The sequence below is a fragment of the Podarcis gaigeae genome, assembly GCF_964106915.1.
Source record: "Podarcis gaigeae genome assembly, chromosome: 6".
Lineage (NCBI taxonomy): Eukaryota > Metazoa > Chordata > Lepidosauria > Squamata > Lacertidae > Podarcis > Podarcis gaigeae.
The window spans coordinates 31,996,296-32,015,853 of record NC_139682.1 but is presented as its reverse complement, the minus strand read 5'-3'; the positions used below and the strand labels follow the sequence as shown (position 1 = coordinate 32,015,853).

At 41.3% G+C, this 19,558-nt stretch overlaps 1 protein-coding gene across 13 annotated transcripts in view; it reads right to left on the bottom strand.

The window, feature by feature from the left end:
• Positions 1 to 19,558, bottom strand: part of PPFIA4 (PTPRF interacting protein alpha 4) — a 105,762-nt gene that overhangs the window by 12,875 nt on the left and 73,329 nt on the right. For 6 of the 13 annotated variants that reach the window (XM_083746454.1, XM_083746460.1, XM_083746464.1 and 3 more), the window contains 13 exons: positions 17,804 to 18,044; positions 17,414 to 17,449; positions 13,624 to 13,757; positions 11,542 to 11,708; positions 10,623 to 10,716; positions 9,936 to 10,017; positions 8,720 to 8,920; positions 7,304 to 7,366; positions 4,574 to 4,600; positions 3,257 to 3,432; positions 2,145 to 2,242; positions 1,352 to 1,527; positions 1,037 to 1,105 (listed from right to left, as the gene is read on the bottom strand). In XM_083746454.1, the coding sequence (XP_083602580.1) occupies positions 1,037 to 1,105; positions 1,352 to 1,527; positions 2,145 to 2,242; positions 3,257 to 3,432; positions 4,574 to 4,600; positions 7,304 to 7,366; positions 8,720 to 8,920; positions 9,936 to 10,017; positions 10,623 to 10,716; positions 11,542 to 11,708; positions 13,624 to 13,757; positions 17,414 to 17,449; positions 17,804 to 18,044 (1,564 nt within the window). Of the gene's footprint in view, positions 1 to 114; positions 1,106 to 1,351; positions 1,528 to 2,144; positions 2,243 to 3,256; positions 3,433 to 4,573; positions 4,601 to 7,303; positions 7,367 to 8,719; positions 8,921 to 9,935; positions 10,018 to 10,622; positions 10,717 to 11,541; positions 11,709 to 13,623; positions 13,758 to 17,413; positions 17,450 to 17,803; positions 18,045 to 19,558 lie in introns of those variants that run through there. The other 7 variants (XM_083746461.1, XM_083746462.1, XM_083746466.1 and 4 more) reach the window with 2 other exon arrangements.

The window sequence follows — 19,558 nt, the reverse complement described above, 5'->3', positions numbered from 1 at the left end:
TGCAAGATGTGTGTTGATATGATCTCATAATGATTATTTAAAAGGCTCAGCCAGAAATGGCAACTACATCAAGATGTTCCCAGATCCCCAAGTTTAAAGAAACCCTTCAATATATTTCCAGTCCAGTGTTTATAATTTATTGACTGACCAATACAGATAACTTTGGTACACCAAGCAGTGTGACAGTGATTCACAAAGCATACAAAAAGGTTGTACTCCACAGAGCAGTGTGTCTGTGTAAACTCACTTCTGTTACAATAGTACGAGATCATGCTGTTGACAGGGAGAGCAGCTCCTCGCCTCATGGGGTTTGGTTCACAAGAAGTTATGACAAAGGAGGGCTAGGAGGTCCCAGCTGAAGTTAGGAGTGTTTTCAACATCACTGGTCTTCAGAGCTTTGTCCAGAGCAGTATAAACATATGATTCCTACTACTTAGGGGAGTAGATTTCAGATAGTCCACAGGCTGAGCTTTTGTCTATCAACATACTTACACAATTTTGACTAGTGGAATAAATTTAAAATGTATGCAACCATTTTACTGCTCAGATTTTAGTTTATAGTCCTATTCAATTGAAAATGGTTTATGGTAAACTAAAATAGGAACATTCATGCGGGGATGGTATTACATTTCCTAAAGGAAAGAAGAGCAGGTTTGTTGGAGCCAATGCACAAGCAAAATTTCCTTGCAGATTTACAAAAAAAAAAAGTAAACAGCATAGGCTCTACTAACACCAATCCTTTCTCACATAAGTGAGAAGGCAGCCTGGGTTCCAGCTCTTCTCACAGCAGACAATTTCATAACAGGGGATCCTATACCTGTCTGCAAGTTGAAATCTCTCTGGCTTACCAAATCCACTTGCTCTCTTCATGAACAGAATTTCAGCACTTACAATGTTCCTTCACAGAAGATAACTGCACTGCCAGTTCTACTTGCAACACTTCTCTTGCTTCATCAGTTTCTTAGCCAACAGTATGGGCCCAAAATTTCTCAAATTCCCAGCATGTTTTAGTCAGAGGATAGTACTTTGTACTCACATCGTCAAGCCTCCTATCAGTGCCCAAGGCAAGCAGATTGTTGAATTCTCTCTCCATCACTTGTCGTGCCTGCAAAAAACATTAGTTAAGCCAACAATAGTTGTCTATCAAAACAAAAACAACACTAACAAGTGCTGCCAAATTTCCAGTCATAGAATCAACCAAATGAGGCACGTAGGGGAAGTAACTTAGCAGGGAAACTTGTAGACTCCTTATTTTTGGGAGATGCCAGCTGCCACTAATAAAAACACATCCAACTAAGATCTCTTTAAAAAGAAACATATAATGGTCATCCTAAAAACATCAGTTTCCTACCTGAGTATTCTGAGTGGGTATTTGTAACACAAGTGCCAGACTATTATAATCAAAATTTTCATCCAATGCTATGAGGGCTCCATGGACTCCACTCTCAACAATATTGTTTGCATACTCTCTAAGTCCAATAGACTGAATCCAGTGAATTACTTGATCATTGGTCCAAACCAACACATCTAGAAGGAAGTGAAGCCATACATTCAGGACAAAACACAACAATATTTAAGTCCACATAAGCTGGTTAAGAAAAAATAGAAAAAAGCACAATGGCTGATATATTGTTTAAAATTTGCAATGGAAGCCACAAGATTAAAAACAGACAGGTGAGAGCATTTTCCTAAGCTTGCACCTATCAGTCACATTGCCCAAAGTGTAGCAGTCTCATTTGTTCACATTATCATACACCAAAAACAGAACGGTCAGAGCTCTATCATTGAAGGAAGAAATCCCAGGAGGACAAAATTAAAATGCAGAACATAGAAGGCTGGTGCCCCAACCACGTAGTAAACAAGAGTCAACCAATGAAGATAAATCCACAGAAAACTATAATGAACAAATGCAGGTGCATTTGTTCATCATACCATCTGACATAGTTTTTCAGTGGCTGAAAAGCCTCTAGAAGTAATAGAAGTAGAAGAGATGCCAGCTTCCCCTGCAACTGACAAATGTTGAGTTTGTAAAACAGCACTGATGATGCCTCAAGAAGGGGAAAGCAAAATGGTATCAAGAGCTCAGTCTCATTGTCTTGTTCCTTTGAAGCCTGCCACAAGCAGTTCTCTTCATTGTTACCTACCTTTGATTTCATGCTGACTTTCCTCCCGCCTCCTCTCCAGCTCTTTTCTATCATAGTTTAGTCTTTTCAGGCACATGATACCATACTGCAGGCTTGTGCTGCAATGATACAATACAGCACTTACTTCAATGCATTTCAAACCAAAATCTTACTATGTGAAACATCGTTTATTATATTTAATTGCAGCAATTATAACACACTGTGAGGAGGTTGCAGCACTTGTGCCATGCTTCTGTGAGTCCTTGAAGGCTCAACCAGTGGTAAACAAGGTCTGTCTCCTCTCCCAGTGGACAGAGATAAAGCACAACTGTTGAGGGAGAGGTGTGTAATTGAGGGAAGGAAGGAAGGGGGGGAAGGAAGGAAGGAAGGAAGGAAGGAAGGAAGGAAGGAAGGAAGGAAGGAAGGAAGGAATGAGAGGGTAAAGAAGCAGCTGCAGGGAAAGCCCCAAAGCATCTGGCCCTATTAAGAGCATAGACAGGCATAGACAGGCAAAGAAGAGAGTAGCTCCTTCTGTGTGAGTGTTGCAGATTTCCAAAAGCCTGAAAGGTTTAAGGAGGGTGGCAACCACAAATCCTAAGAACTAAAAGGAAGCCTAAGACTGTGCTCTGGACTATTCAGCAGGGCTAATCCTAACTGTGCCATCTAATTCCACACAAATAAGGCTTGAGAATGAACTGTAACCATCTCAGATCGCTGTATAAACCACACAAGCCAAAATGTGTTTCTGCCCCCCCCCCCAATTACTTATGCTAACAGGTGAAACTCTTCACATCTATTTCCTAAGGTTTTGTTGCTGTTTTTTAAGTCTGTGGCAAATATGCATAGCAATATATTGTAGTTTCATTGCAAATGATAACCACTGAACTCATCTCCTCTTTTGCTTTAAGTATATTGTAACATGCAATTTCTAATACATATAGTAAACACACAAACCAACCTCAACTTCATCAGTGTGCTTCACTCCAAAAGAATAAACTGACTGAAAGACTTTAGGTGAGATAAGTTCAGATGGGGGCAGGGCGGGAAATGAGCACATTAAACATCTCTTAAATTGGTTGCAAGAAATTCTAGTTTCCTGGGATGAAACAATAACCCTCTAAGAATTTGCTTACCGGTGGAAACTGTCCACCATCTTGAGGTGCACTCGAAGATCTTTCTTAGTCAGATGATCCAGCATTCGTGCATCCACAAGACATTCCATGAAATAGCTGCGATATTGTGGGAGACCCAGACTAGGAAGCCATTCATTCCCTATCCACTCATGATTCATGTCCCCATAAGCCAATGTCTTTGAAAGTAAAGAAGAAGAATGTAAGAGCAGGTCCCTCAGAAGCATTAACAGAATCCTATTGGGAAGTCTCAGAAATGTAATTTAGAATAATTTAATAAAGGTACAGTATTCTCATGTCTTGGATTTATCTTGTTTATTGATGCCTTGATAATATATATACACTATTGTGCGTGATAATGATTATCACAAAGATGAAAGATTCTCATATTGTTGGTGATACCACATTGGCAAGTTGTCTGGATCAACCAGTGTCCTAAATATTGCATATCTTGAAAATCTTAATCATGAATAAAACATACATAATCTGTGCTCCATTTTCAGCCCCTTGGGCAGAAATATACCACAAAATATAAGGAACAAAGCTGCAAAGTACTGTGCAGGGATCCTTCCTTACAAGCTCATTTGGATGCAGTGGCTTCTGGGTCCTGCTATTAAGTCTAAAGACCTAGGGCAGTGGGCTCTATTATACATACTTCCCACTGAAGCCAGTTAAGATCAGCCATTCTCACTGAAGGGCTTGGATAAACTGAAGGGTCTGAATCTATCTCTACCCTGTATCTACTTTCAGACTTTCCAGTGATTGGGAAGAAACATTTGAAAAGAAAGGAAGCAGTGATGGTCTAGTCATGCATGCCAGAATTTTATTATGTCTGCCTTCTATTGGCAAAATGAGGAAACATCTGGTAAGGAAGCAAAAGGCCACAGGTATTTGCTCCCTTTGCATAGGAATTTAGAGGTGTTCCAAATCTGGCTGAGAACAAGGAATACTAAAATTAATGTGGGAAACAGCAGTAAATCAATAGAGAAGATCTGTATGGTTTGAAAAACTATAGCTGTAATGGAACTAGGTGAGGGGGTAAGAAATGAGAGCTCTCTTATATTATGGAAACTTTTTCTGTTTGGAGAAAACTGTATAGCATTAGTAATCAGAAAGTGTAAGAAGGGTTAAGAGCATTCTGCATCTGTCTTCATTGAGAAAAGTCTTCCCAGCTTATTGAAACAAAACAAAACCAAAGCAAGGTGATATAATCAGATTGTAAGTGTCATTGTGGAATCAATTTTGATGTGTTCTGGCCATTCACATAATTCTGTGTGTCTAAGCACAGTGGAAAAAGGCAAGATAATATACAAGTCTCACCTGTGCCCAACTGCCCTCCTCAGTGTCCTAAATGTAACAATGCAGCATGTCAACAAAACAACAGGCAAAGTAAGTTATCACCATATGGGGGCTGACAATATTTAGGATACAAGCAGAGAGTCCTTTATTTTATTTTCATTTACTACATTTAGATACCACCTTTTCCTCCAAAAAGCGCAAGGTTCAGTACATGGTTGTTCCCTTTCCATTTTATCCTCACAACTTTGTGAGGTACGGTACGCTAAGAGAAAGTGACTGATCCAAGGTTACCCCAGTGGGTGGGGATTTGAACTCTGGTCTCCCAGGTCATAATTCGACACTCCAACCATTACACCACAGTGGTTCTCCAATGAGTGTAAAACAAAATAATCAGGATACTTTCACACACAGACCACACACGTGGCACAAGCACAAATATGATTTCACTTTCAGGCTCTCATTCTTCAGCACACATAACATGAGGGATCTCACTGTAGGCAATATTTTGAATCTCTCAGTAATGAGCAAAAGAGTCATATTATACTGCACATGCCACCATAATGTTACATGACTCAAACAGAGAAGCATATTCAAAACTTAAGAGATAAATAACAGATGCTGCACTAAAGGAAGGAGCAGGTGAAACTTCCTGGAGATTGATTGATTGTTTATTAAATTTCTATATCACCATTCACATAGGGCAGTTTACAAAATAAAAACACAAAAATGCACTGCATAGTAACAAAAACATTAACATCCATTCTTAAAAGACTTATTAAAATGGGCAGTGTGAACATAAGCATTGTTAGTAGATGGTTCCCTAAACCGGATGGAGGGGTGGTGGCCTGTTCTTGATGAAGCTACACTCCCTCTAAAGTAGTGGGTACGCAGGTTGAGGGTACGCAGGTTGAGGGTACTTCTGGATCCATTGTAACTTGATGCTCAGGTGGCCTCAGTGGCATGGAGTGCCTTCCATCAGCTTTGGCTGGTGGCCCAGCTGCACCCCTATCTGGACAGGGATAACCTAACTTCTGTTGTCTATGCTCTGGTAACCTCTAGGTTAAATTACTGCAATGCATGTTATGTGAGCCTGCCTTTGAAGACAGCTCGGAAACTTCATCTGGTACAAATTTCTGCGGCAGGTCGCTCACCGGGGCAAGAGGGTTTGAGCATGTAATACCAATCCTGGTATGACTGCACTGACTGCCAATTAGTTTCCTGGTCCAATTCAAAGTGCTAGTTTTGACCTTTAAAAGGCTTGGGACCAAAATACCTTAGGACCACCTCTCTCCATATTAACCGACACCATCCCTGCAATCATCATCTGAGTCCCTCCTTCATGTGCTCCCTTCCACGAGAAGTCTGGAGGGTGGCAGCACAAAAATGGGCCTTTTCTGGGATGGCTCCCCATTTCTGGAATGCTCTCCACAGGGAGACTTGCCTCGCACATTCGTTATATATCTTTAGGTGCCAGACAAAAACTCTCCTCTTCTTCCAGGCTGACGTGGGTGAACAGTAGCCACAATATGTCAATAGCCACAAATTAATTTGTTTTCCTGATAAATGTATACCTTTCATCTTCAACTGCTAGTGCTCGCAAGTAGTAAATACAAAAAAAGGAAATGATGCTGACATGTGCCGGTGAACAACTGCTAGCTACCTATGGCTGCGGTCACCACACAAAGAGGTGAACAGCAAGTTGCCAACTACATGAGACAGATAAATGTGCTTCTTGTTAGGCATAACCCACATACATTACACTTGTATCTGCTTAATTAAGAGCAAGAAACCTGCCAGTCACCTTACATAAATATTGGCTGGGCAAAGGCACAGCTGCCAGCCACCCTTTAGGGATACATCTCAAAAGAGACCCTTTACTGTTATTTATTATTAATAATCTACAGGATTCATAACCTGCCAAACCAAAAAGGCTCTCAAAGCAACTTTCAAAAATCAGTTCTAAGATGGGCCCTGCCCTCAGGCTCACTATCTAAAAAGACATGACACACAAGAGAAAGGGAATGGGAGGGAAGAAAAATAATCAAGCTTAAGCATATGTTCTTAAAAGTTACAGTTAACTAGAATAAGTCAGTTACCATGCATACTGAGGGGGTTCCTAAATAATGTGGGTCATGTTTACCCGATAGAAAAGAATAATATATTTAGTTATAGCTCACATTTCCAATGGAGTAAACACCAAAGGTGGCTCAAAGATTGTTGAACCCTCAACAATACGAAGTGTCCTGAACAACAATACATTTTGTATTTTTATCAAAGAAGTGAATCACCTGGCCAAAATTGAACCAACCTCTTATCATGAGTAAAGTACAGCGGCACCTCTGGTTGCGGATACGATATGTTCCACACCCCAAAAAGTCTGTAATCAGAGCAGCGCTTCTGCGCATGTGCAAAGCATAATAGAGCGCTTCTGTGCATGCACGAACTGCGCAGAATGCTTCTGCACATGCGCGAACCATGTAGAACGCTTCTGCGTTTGCGGTGAAACCCGAAGTAAACACTTCCGGGTTTGCCGCGTTCTTAACCCGAAAAACACAACATGAAGTGTTTGCAAGAAGAGGTATGACTGTATGCTGAAATAGGTATACTGTAGTATTAGTCCTGAAAAAGCCTTACATTTTGATTAGATGCCAACTTATTTCCCTGCCTGTTTTTATGAGGATGAGATGGCAGGGATCTCAGACACTGAAGGACAAATTATACAAAGGAAACTATCACACAGAAGAAACTTACCGTTTTGGTTGAAGTTGCCATAGTTTCCATCTCTTCGTGTGTCACCCAAACATTTCCAGATGACTAGGGGGAAAGATGAAATAAATTAATGAGAGGGGAAGAACAACTGTGATCTTGTCAGTAAAGCATTTTAATCTGAAGTCATCTTAAATTAAACCATGGCTAATGTATGGGTGAAAATAGTTTTCAGTGGCTGTGGAAATGAAAATAATGCTATGAAAAATCATGCTCAATTTACATTAAAGAAAAAAATCCTGATTTTTTTGTACATTAAGTTCATTCAGAAAAATATTTGAGGCTTTTAAAGAACAAGACCTCCTTTCTTCCCAAATGGTAGACATTGTACCAAGCCATCTGAATGAATATGCAGTTCTCTTTAGAGTTTTCAACCATATTGTTGTTGTTTAGTTGTGTCCGACTCTTCGTGACCCCATATTAGAAGACCTGTAATTGCAGCCCTGTATTTCCTGTGCCTCACTGCCCCACTTTCTGTCTGCTCTGCCCCATTTCCTTCCACCTTATGCCAAACATTAAGTCACCATGCCCTTTGCTTCTTCAGAAAAAAAGAAAGGGGAAGGCGAGATCTCTCAGCATATTGTTGGTTAGTCCTCATATTTCTACCTATTGCTACTTCTCACCCAGTAAGCAGGGAACTCAAAGCAAGAATATGATTAAGTTTCTGAGAGAGCCAAGCACTCTTCAAATACAACCAATCCTGCTAGTGCCCTGGAAATAATGTTTGTTTGTTTATTAGATTTTTTTTATCTGGCCCTTCCTTCCAAAAGGAGCTCAGGGCAGCAAACAAGAAAATAAAAAGTCAATTTTAATATTTTTAAACAGAACCTAAAATAATCACAACTAATATATCAAAGGTTGCCAAAAACAATAAGTTTTAGTATTCTTTAGCCCTCCAAAACGTGGGTGAACAGGAACAAGTTACTGTCACTAATTACAGGGACAAGTCTAGCACACCTAGCACTAGAACAGCTACAAGCCAGAGATAAGGTTGTTTTGAACTGTCTACTGGCAATGGCAAAACAGGTGGGCAAGGTACAATACCTTTGAGCAATTTTACCTGCAATCTTGACAGAAAGGCTACAGGCTCCCACTACAGCCAACAAATAAGTATGCTAAGTTAAATGAACCCCTAGGGAAAGCCACTGGCTCTCACAAGGTGAAGTAACGGCCAAGCCTTCTTGGATCAATTTTACCAGTTACACCCGAGGCACAAGATTTACCAAACTCTGACTACAAATGTTACCAGAATACAATATGCTAGCAACAGCCTGCACTACACTGCCTCTCACAAAAAGGCTTTAGGCTTGGGTTTTATCCCTTTACGTTGGCTACAGAATGAGCAACTGCAATTTTCTAGGCCAGTTTGTAAATCTCAAGAATGCAATATGAAGCACTTACTGTCCTTGAAGTAGGTGGAGCTGAAGGGCTTGTTAGTGATACCATTTCCTGAATGGCCAAACGCAGTTTTAATCGGTGAAGAGCATTACTAATGCCAATCTCCCTCTGGATCTCTGTATCCGACAAGGCAGACATGATAGCACCACTCTTTACATTAGCTCTGCAGGCTGCAACATACCAGGCAGGCATGCCTACCCAAAGCTACAACACAGAAGGTCACAGGTGAGCTTATGTTTACATCTCTACTCAGATACTCATCTTTCCCCACAGCAGAATTATTGTTACATAGATGAGAGACGGAAATTGGTTCAAGTTTCTTAAACCACTTTGTTAGTCTGAGAGTACTGATAGGGAGCAATAGGAGTGATTTCTCACTATTGTGACAGTAGCTTTGGTCCAGTATTGGCAGCTTAATAAACAAAACCGAGAAAGAGGGAAGGGCAGATTTTCTGCAAGAGAAAAAAAAGTTTTCCATTCCATCTTTCTAATTGTGGCTGCTTTTCCTAGTTCAATACAAACAAAGTGATAAAATTGACTCAAGCGGTTTCTGGTCTAGTCAATTTCACCACTCTAGAGTGAACCTCAGGTGCTTTTTTCTGTTTTAAAAGACTATACATCTATGCTTTCATGAAACAAATGGACTTTCTATGTCTCAGAAAAGATCTACAGCCCTGACCTGTGACACATGGTAGCATTAAATTGTTCACTTGCTTTGAAGAACAAATACAATAAGGCTGCAATCCTATACCAACTTACTTAGGAGCAAGCTCTCATTGGGAATTCTGCATAGACATGTTTAAGAATGCATTGCAAATCTAATTAAAATTTTCTCAGCAACACACCTGCTGAAACTGGCAGAGGCAAATACAACAAATAAATAGATGAATAATTGGGAGGCTGAAGCCATTATTGAAGATAGGAACCAGGCTGCAATTTATCTCCTGGTGGGAAATTAAAAGGCAGCTGCTTTAAATTAACAACACAATACTGTACCATTGATATGCAACTTCAAATAGGTTAGCTAAAAATATATTCTAATTTAGGGACACAATTTTAAAGAAGATGCGAGAATTAATTTCAATGTGTGGTAGAGAGTCTGGTTGTTTGAAAAAACACTAAGTCAAATAATTGAAATAAATGGTAAATAACCTGTCTACAAAGAGCCAAAGTCATCTACTAGATACCATTAATCATCTGAAGCTAGAGGCAAGCTTACCTCCAACCAGGAGACTACAGTTGGGCCATCCCACTGAGCAAAGGGAATGCCCCTTCTCCGAGCATCTTCCAAAAGTTCATGTCTAGAAGGAGAAGCAGTAAGCAGTAATACAACCATTTCCTTACTAGCTAGCTGTGCACTCAACAGTTCACAGCCAGTAATTTATAAACTAATATAAAAAAATTATACTGTTTCCAGTCCTAACAAGTGGTTTATGTTTTTTTAAAAAATCAAGTAGCAAACAATAAAGCTAAAACCTTGAAATAAAAACGAGAAGGAAAACCTCCAGTCATATATTAGACACCATTAGAAACCACATAGTGTGTGTTCACTGCCCATTTAAATGCCACCTGGAATGGGATTAGTTTCACCTCCCTTGGGAGAGAATTCCATGAGCTACCCTAATAAACCATAGATTTAAAAAGATAAACAATACTCTCTTGCAGAGTGTAGCTGCAAGAAAGTAACTAGTCGCTTACAGACCCAGTGTGATAGTTCTAATAGGGCTGGCTGGTGCCCCACATAAGAATTTACCCTGGCATACCTCCCAGAATCCTCTGCACCACACAAAGATTCTGTGTTCAATGTACAAAAGGTACATTTTATTTGGCAGCCAAATAAATGTTCTCTGAAGGTAGTATGTTTAAACAACATATCTGAAGGGAATACTAAAGCAGGCATTCTCACTTTTTTTTGAGCCGTCGGTCTTTTTCTGCTTGAGCTCCTAGTTTGCCAAGACCAAGAGAGTCCTGTATGTTTATCTCTGAATCTGTCAACATAACTGAGAAACACAATAGATAAAGAATTAGATTAGATTGTGACTCACAAGTGCTAGGACCCAAAAAAACTAAAAATAAGCTAATTTATCTACCCAACAAATATTTTGCATCATTTCCCCAGTCGTTGCATTTCCTTTGCTACCAAGAACTTAACTATGACTTAGTGTTACATGTGAATACAGGCAGTTTCAACTGATCATCAAGCCATCAACTTTATTATCTGCTCTGCATCTCCAGAATCCACTTTGGCTACAAACCTAAACACAGTTGGACTGCTAAAATCATGCTGATTTCCATATGCTTTAAGCAGCCCAAATTCAGATAGGCTGCAGTGTTTGCTTTTAGTGCCTTGTATGGATCTCCACAGTTTTTGTGCTACCTGCTCCTCATCCCCACTGATTCCCCTGTCCTTATTTCCTCCCTTATTTGCACTGTGCTACTTACTTACATGGGCACCATATAAAGATGATCCACACCAGTACTAAAGGGAAATTAAATCTGAGTCTTACAATAATTCAGGGAAAAGGTATAACTGGCATAGCGTCCTGATCTTATCACTTAAAATCATGGAATCATAGAATTGTAGAGTTGGAAGGGATGCTGAGAATCATCTAGTCTATGCAATGCAGGAATATGTAGCTATCCCATACGGGGATCAAACCTGCAACCTTGGTGTTATCAGCACTGCACTCTAACCTACTGAGCTATCCAGGCTGACATTTATTTTTCCTTTTTACTAAGGGTGGGTGAGTGAAAAAAGGACCCTATCCAAAATGGTCAGCTGCCCCAGAAACCTTTCTTTAGAAGGAGTGAAGAGAGTCAAAGACCTTGCCCAGTAGCGCCTTCTCTGCTGAGCTGGATCAAGCGTCCTTTCTCTTTCTTTCCAAACAAGCGCCCAATAGAAGATTTGATGCCTTTCCTTTTGGAACCTTTGTGCAGAGAATCCTGGCTGCTGTTACTGCTGCTGGGATTACTTGCTTGGTCCTCTAAAAAGCTAAAGGGTGTGAAATAAACAGCAAGATATTCAGTCTGTCAGCATCTACAATGAAGTAAATGCCATTGCCCTCTTGGAGTCAGTCTCATTTCTTCTTTTTACAAAAAACATCCCTAATACATTTCACAGTGAACTGCTCAATCACTCCCTGTTTAGGAGGACAGCAGTCAGCATCCACATGTGCCAAATGACTGGGGATAAGAAAACGGGAGAAAGACAGAAAGTGGACTTCTGTCTATGGAAGGGTGGTGAGCCTCCATGGACCTAATTAAGCCTGACACATGTCCCTATTTGGCCATGAAGCCATTCCCCATGGCCACTGACCCCACACCTGATATTGTATGTGACATCAGGTGTGGGTCGGATGTAGACATGCCTACAAAACAAGTATCAGAAATTTAAAGTGAGCTCCCAACTGTTCCTCTGCAATCAGGGCTGAACGGCTCTGACAGGGATCCCTGTTAGGTTGGCTACACTAGAGAGTTCCCTATTGGAAATTCCCTAGCATAACCAAGGGAGGAAACAGTTTTCATTCAAATTGCTTCCTCCAAATATAACATTTTTTCCTCTGCTTCCTCCAAACGGGGCTTCCAGAATCTGCCGGCTACAGCATCCTCCTCTGAACACTGACAGCTGTCAACCACCAAACATCATTATGTCCAACTGTCAAAGTTGGCCTGCATGGGTATGGGAATTAGGAATCTGGCTCACTAGTTGGATCCAGTCCCCCATCCCTAGTGTAAAGGGATGTGTTATTCTTTCAAATACAGGGAATGATAGTTATCAGAAAGACCCTAGAAATTCCCTATGGACAAGTCTTAGAAAACATCAGTCTTCCATTTCCGAACAACTTTGCCTTCATGGGAAGGAGAGGTACTGTTAGAAAGTTAAGAGGAACAATAAGATAACAGCCAACAGTCTGGAGAAGAGCCAATCTATCACCTGGCAGAGATCCCCACCCTTCTTAGGAATTAAACAGAGATTCTTACTGCTTTAGGAACTCACGCCTTTGTGACATCCGCAGTCATTAAAACAATCACCACACACATCTCAAATTCACACCTATTTGCATGCCATGCAATCAAGGAGCAAAGAATGCCATACTAACAGGCCAGAAAGCAAAAGGCCAAGAACAAAATTGTGGGCATATATGGGTGAGATACATCACTGACCCAACCACTCAACTAGGAGCTGATGTTATAGCCACACTTTCATGACCATTCCTGTCATTTAATGGACAGTTCAGTGATTAGATGTAATGTTCCAATTTGTTGTTGTTTAGTCGTTTAGTCGTGTCTGACTCTTTGTGACCCCATGGACCAGAGCACGCCAGGCACTCCTGTCTTCCACTGCCTCCCGGAGTTTCATCAAATTCATGTTTGTAGCTTCAAGAAGACTGTCCAACCATCTCGTCCTCTGTCGTCCCCTTCTCTTTGTGCCTTCAATGTTCCAATGATGCCTCATCAATCCCTTACTAGGAGTTTTCTCCACAAAGGAAAGGTCAGATCATCTACAGGACATTCTGAAGAGTTATTGCCACCTATCTTTGAAGGAGCTCAAAGGAATGAAAAGTTCATGCTTGGGTTTCTAACAGCTAGTTGCAGATTGCAGTACACATTTAATTCTGATACCTTTCTCATCAGAATTGGGACACAAAATCAGCTTTAGACACAGGAAACTTTTGTAGATTTTGATCAAGTACTTTATTCTGCAGGAAACCTTTGTAGATGTTGATCAAGTATGTACTTTATTCTGCAACACCAATGTGACACTCTCCTAACTGAATTGGAAAATATTTCAGATTACTTTTCCATAACCTCTGATCCACCTGTCAATGTAACTGAACATACAGTATGCTACTGGCTACCTACAGTAGGTGGAGCCCCTCCTCCCCTCTCTTGTCAGCCCCCTATACCTCTTGCCTTCCTCCTGGCTCAGAGCAGGATGTCCAAGCTTCTCCAGTCGCAGTGTCCTGGGTGAGGAAGGAGGAGAAGTCTCACATTTTATGGTGGTTTTATCTTCTCGACTCTCATCTCGACCAGCTGGTGACTGAACAAATAAGGGGAGGTCAGAGTGCAGATCCCTGTCCAAGCACCTCCCTCCCATCTCTATCTCACTCACCATCAGCATAGCTCACCTGCCAGTTCAATTAAAGGAGAAGGTGGAACAGGGTCACATGCATTTTCGGGGGCTGCTGCTCACTGCATGCCCTACTCCAAAGGCCTGGATGACTGAGTGACAATTATCAGTGTCACTTGGAGTGATGTAGCCCTAATGGGAGGGAATGGAGCCCAATAACAGCAGGAAGGAGGAGACAGGTTGCGACCCATCACCATCGTAGCAACAAGGAAAGCAGCCTCTGCCTTCCCAAGGCCTATGCTCTAACTTAGAAGCAACACATATACAGAGCTGCTTTTGAGTCTGACCATTCAAACTGCACAGATCTCTGAAGAAGGTAAGTGTTGTCATCATTTAGATGAGCATATTTCCATCTGGTACCATCAGGTCCAAAGTAGCTTCCCACTGTTATAAGGGTCATCCTTGAAGTATCCTTCCATAGTATGTTGTCCACAACTGGGAGCAGGCAATTTACTGCCTAAGCCAAGGAACAATCCTCAATCAGCACTATCCAAAGATTGACAGGAGGGTGAACATGTACCCTGCTTATGCCTCCTTTGCAACAGCAATTGAAGGGGCAGGCTTAAAGAGCACTGCATGCACTAAGTCAAGGTGAGAGAAAAGTGGTAAACATAAGCTAAGCATGTGCCAAAATAATGTATTGTTCTCACAGACAAGAGCCTCTTACGGTCTCTTATAAATATGACACAATTCTTAGTGTTATGGTTATCTTAGGACTTCCATTTCTGTCATGCTGAACTATAAACAGGAAGTCAAGCGAAACTGCTTTGGCTTCCCCAAAGCATTCTCCTTAAAGTAAATAGAATCTGACACTACAAGCAAGATCTAAGCACCCAAACAGAGGAAGTAAACATGCTTCTAGAGACATAAGGCATAGCCACTGGGACAGGAGGTAGGTGGAGAGAATACACGCTACTGTTTAAACAGGAGTCATCTCCAAACTCATTTGCACTGAACAAATCACAGGCAGGCACTGAAGCTGAACACAAAGACAGATAAAAATGAAGAAGCGGGCAGAAGCATGCAGGGAATGGTAGGGGTATGCTGCTGCACACTACCATAGCCAGCCAGGCTGCAATTATGCTATTTATCATGTAGAGTGGGTTTTGAATGCAAAATTGGTAGGGTGTTTTTTTGTTGTTGTTGTTGTTTTAGAATCCTAAAACTGTATGGAGGTAATTTTTCAGAAGCAAAAGGAATACTTCCTTGTGTTAAGGGCACTCATAGATAGAGTCCCAATCCTGCACCAATAGTGGAAGATAATTGGCCAAACTAGATGGGTGTGGAGGGGTCACTATGAGGAAGAGCCACTTTGCCACCATTTAAAAAGGTTAAACAGGGCAAGCACATCCTGCCAAAATAAAATGGGTTTGTAGATTTCTCCCACCAAAACATTTTTTACTTGATGGAGAATTGGTTCTTTTTTCTTGGTTCTCCATGTTTTAAGCTCTACACAAGGACTGCAACACTGCAGTGAAGAAGTGCTTCCTGAGAAGAATTATTTTTAAAGAACTAAATTCAACACACATTCACCCACAAGTTCCTTGTCATCAATAATGCCATAGCTACTGTATACTAAGGATTATGAGGCTTAGAATTGGGAACTTCAGGGTACAAGGCTGGAGACTGGTCCAGTGAAGTTCCATGGGTTGTGCTAAGGCTACAGAGGGAAACAGGGGTGTGCTTCAGTCTCTGCCCAGGCATGGCATAGATCAGGCATAGGCAAACTTGGCCCTCCTGATGTTTTGAGACTACAATTCGCATCATCCCTGACCACTGGTCTTGTTAGCTAGGGATGATGGGAGGACTTCTGCCTTTGCTTGAACAAAATAGTATATTCCATTTACTGCACCTCAGGCTTCAATTCTCTTCTTCTTCTCAGACTACTGATGTCGGGGACCCCTGAGCCAGAGAATACATTCTCCAGGTTTAGTTATGGCCACAAACCAGTTCTAGCCTCAACCTGACAATCTCTAATCTAGTGCTTCTGACAGCCATACAACCAGCACAGCAGTTTCAGGAAACTGTCTGAAGTGCCCAGTTTAGGTATTGGGGAAATGGCAACAAAGCTTGAATGAAAATGTTTGTATCCACTGTAATTAAAAGATGGCAAGGTTTTCTTCCTTTCTCACTGAAGATGTTGCCTGTGCACAGCCCAGAGATCACATTTTTAATCTATCATATGTTAACCATTATGTACTTTGAGGAGATGCACAGACTTGAGAAAACTACATTAGCAATGTATGCGTAGCACAGCATAGTGACTTATCGTAGATTAAGGTCCTCTTATGCACTTTATTTTTAAAATAAATAATGGCAGTCATGGTGGGTAGAGTTATGTTTGTCAGTGATGTTACAGACACTGACCAATATGAATCTACAATAATATTTGCATAGCTACACCACTCTATAAACTGCAATATATGTTCCAGCAGAAAAGCACACTCAATAGATCTTGGTTTGAATGCAGGGTATCTTGGTTAAAGACCACTGGATCCTTAGCAACCAACTCAGTAATAGCAGTGTATTTACTGCTTGACATACAATTATCTATATAGCATTTACATGGAGAACCAAATAGTACCTGTAACTACAGCTGCAGGATAAACTTTCATCAGCATCTTGAATGTCTCACCTTAAGCCAACTATAACAACAAATAATTGAAATTTCCTATGCAAAGATTCTTGTTTAAAGCATTTTCAGTGTAACTATCTTTTCCAGATGAATACAGTTGCTAGGTTGCAATCTAAAAAATTTGATTTTACATTTATCATTAACAGCATTAGCAGAGGGAAACTGTCCTGCAGCCCTGCTTCTGACGATTGCTCCTCTGATCTTACTGTTGCAGAAGATTGTAATATTCCATTACAGGACGCAAAGGAAGAAGGTACACAGAAGACAAAGGTGAAATCAGATTCTCCAGGTTGCAACTTGGCAGCCCTAAGGAAGAATTTAGCCAATTCTCTGCTTTTTGTGTGCAAATGTAACATGAAGGCTGTCAACATCAACCCTGCTGTGTGGGAATCCCTTGCAGAAGACCACAGTGCCTGGAGACAGGTTATTATGTCATGTAGCGACAGCAGTGACCAGAAGCAGAATGATGGCAGGAGGAGTGCAGAGAGAAGAAACACCATGGTGCATCTGCAGCACAGCAGCAAAACTGGATGCCTTCATCTGCCCCAGCTGCAACAAAAAAGGTCTCTCCCATATTGGTCTCTACAGCCATAGCAGGCGCTGTAACTCTCCAATGGTTTGACTTCACCCCCAAATGCGCACTCCTTCACTGTCTCCTGAGACAGATGCCAACAACATTTTGTGGAAGCAATGAAGGTAGTATAAGCAAGTTAAGAGTCCCTACCTAAAACAACTCAATATTTTGCAACCTCCACCACTTCTCTTTTCAGCATACAGAGGTTTTCCAGATTAAAGCCAGCTCCACTATGCTAGTGCACTAGACTTGCTTGACAATAGTTATGACAGGGTTAGCGAGGGAGTAGAAGGGCAACGAGGTTACAGAAGTGGAACAAGAATGCACATAAAAGAGAAAATAAACCAATAGACTCACAAGTAGCTTCCTCCTGTGTTTCCTCAAGTCACTGGGCTGTGAAAAACAAGACACAAGAGTAGAGAAATTAGTTTAAAATAACAGTATCAAGGAGAAAGCAAACTGTTGATGCCTGCTACAACTTGGACTGAAGAGAACATCATGAGATTATGGGCATCAACCAGGATAGATGAGCCCTCCTGAAGACAAACAAATCAGCATATATTTTTGTCATTGAAGTAAATGCCTATGCATGATAAATAGAACCCAAGTGGAAATGCTAAAGACTAGAAGTCCTGCAGTCTGCACAAACGATATTCGGAAGCAACAAGACAATTCCAAGGAGAGCATATATAATCAAACAGCCGACCTGTCTTTCTGCATTATCACCCCTCCTCTTGCCCTGCTTACCAGGGTCATGCTGCATATCCGATCAAGATCCTGAGCTGCGCTGCGAGAGGTGAGCTTGGGAGTAGAGCGCCCACTGATAGGAGGAGATGAGCTGGCCAAGGATAAGGCAGTAAGGGAGGTGGGGATAGATGCTCTTTTGCGTAGCTGTGTTAGATTCAGGGCCTCCATGCTACCACTGGTGACACGGCTCTCCAACTGCTCAGCCCGCAGCTCCGTTGATTCTTTCTCCTCCTGAATCATTCTAAAGGAAAACAGGCATTTCAGCTCCGCTTGCAATGCATTTTAAAACATTTATTTAGACAAACACCACTTGGAATTCTTATCCGCTTACTCGTATTATGCAGAAAAATATAAAGGTATTCAATGGCTCCAACTCAGAACCATGTCACCCAGAGGGCAGCAATCTACCCCACTTCTCCTTGATGTGTTAGTTACCTCCATCTCCCCAAGGGCCTCCTCAAGACCTCCATGGTTTATGCATCTACATGACTCAACAAGCTATAGCAGAGTTATTCAACCTGGGATCCCCAGATGTTGCTGAACTACAACTCCAGTCATCTCCCACCATCTTAGCCAATAGGCAGGGATTATGGGAGTTGCAGCAATGCTTTTTTCTGAGGGTACTCAAAGATACACAGCACCTACACCTTTTTCTGGAAGAAAAACACTGGTTAAGGGTGTGGCACTTACTGTAACAACTTCATGCTGAGTACTGTCACCTTTTATCTAGCAGAAAAGTACTGAGCTGCAGTATAACCTTGGGCACCCAAGGCTGAAGAACTCTGAGCTAGAACACAGCTTCTGATATTTCACTAAAGGACTCTATTTCCTAAGAACTGTTTTGCCAGGCTCTCAAGCTCATACTCTATAAACTTACATATGCATCACATTTGTAATACTTTCAAAATCCATAGGGCTAACAAACTAATATTTTTATTAAAAGTTAAGCTTGGCCTCCCTATGCTCCATAAGCTCCTTTGGCATATTTATTGACAAATGATAAATGCAAGGTAACTTGGGGTAGGATTCACCTAACAAGTTCCATCAGTAGAAGTCCTGCATGAAGACTTCTGTTTGGGCAAGAGAGCTGTCCCCTCCTCTTCTCCCTTAGCACACACCCTGGCTTTTGGAGTGGAGTGGTGAGAACCCCCAGAACGGTGCATGTGGGAAGAGTGGAGGGAGGGAGTGTTCTGTCTGGCAAACAGGTTGAATTCTTCCCTTAAATTAGAAAATTAAAGCAGGAACTAGAAGCCACCCTGTTCCTATTTTATCACTTTGCAAAATCTAGGAAGATATTTGATGGAAATCACCAAGCTTCCTGCACATTAGTTTCCTCAACCTTAAAAAATAAACAAAAAACTTCACAGTTGCACTTGAAGGCATTAGAATCACAACAAAATGTTTTCTGTGGACTTGCAACTATGATGTTGAGTTGGGGACAGATGGAAGATTACTCATTTTTCTTTAATTAATATAGCAACGTTGAGTTTTCTTAGAGCACTTGATGAGAATATGCTTCTATTCAGTACTACATTCAAGCCAGCGCTGAGACAACATTAGCAACTAATCATGTGCCTTTATGTGGCTAGGTTACTCTGCAGCAACCAAAATTGGTTGTTTCAGGTCTTCATCTCCCTCCCAGGTTCAGCTCTTCCTCCCATCTTCTTTTGTTAAGGTTTCCAGAGAGAATGCTACAAGGTATGTCTTCAGGCTTTATGGATTATGCAGACTACTGTATCTTTTTTTTTATTTCAT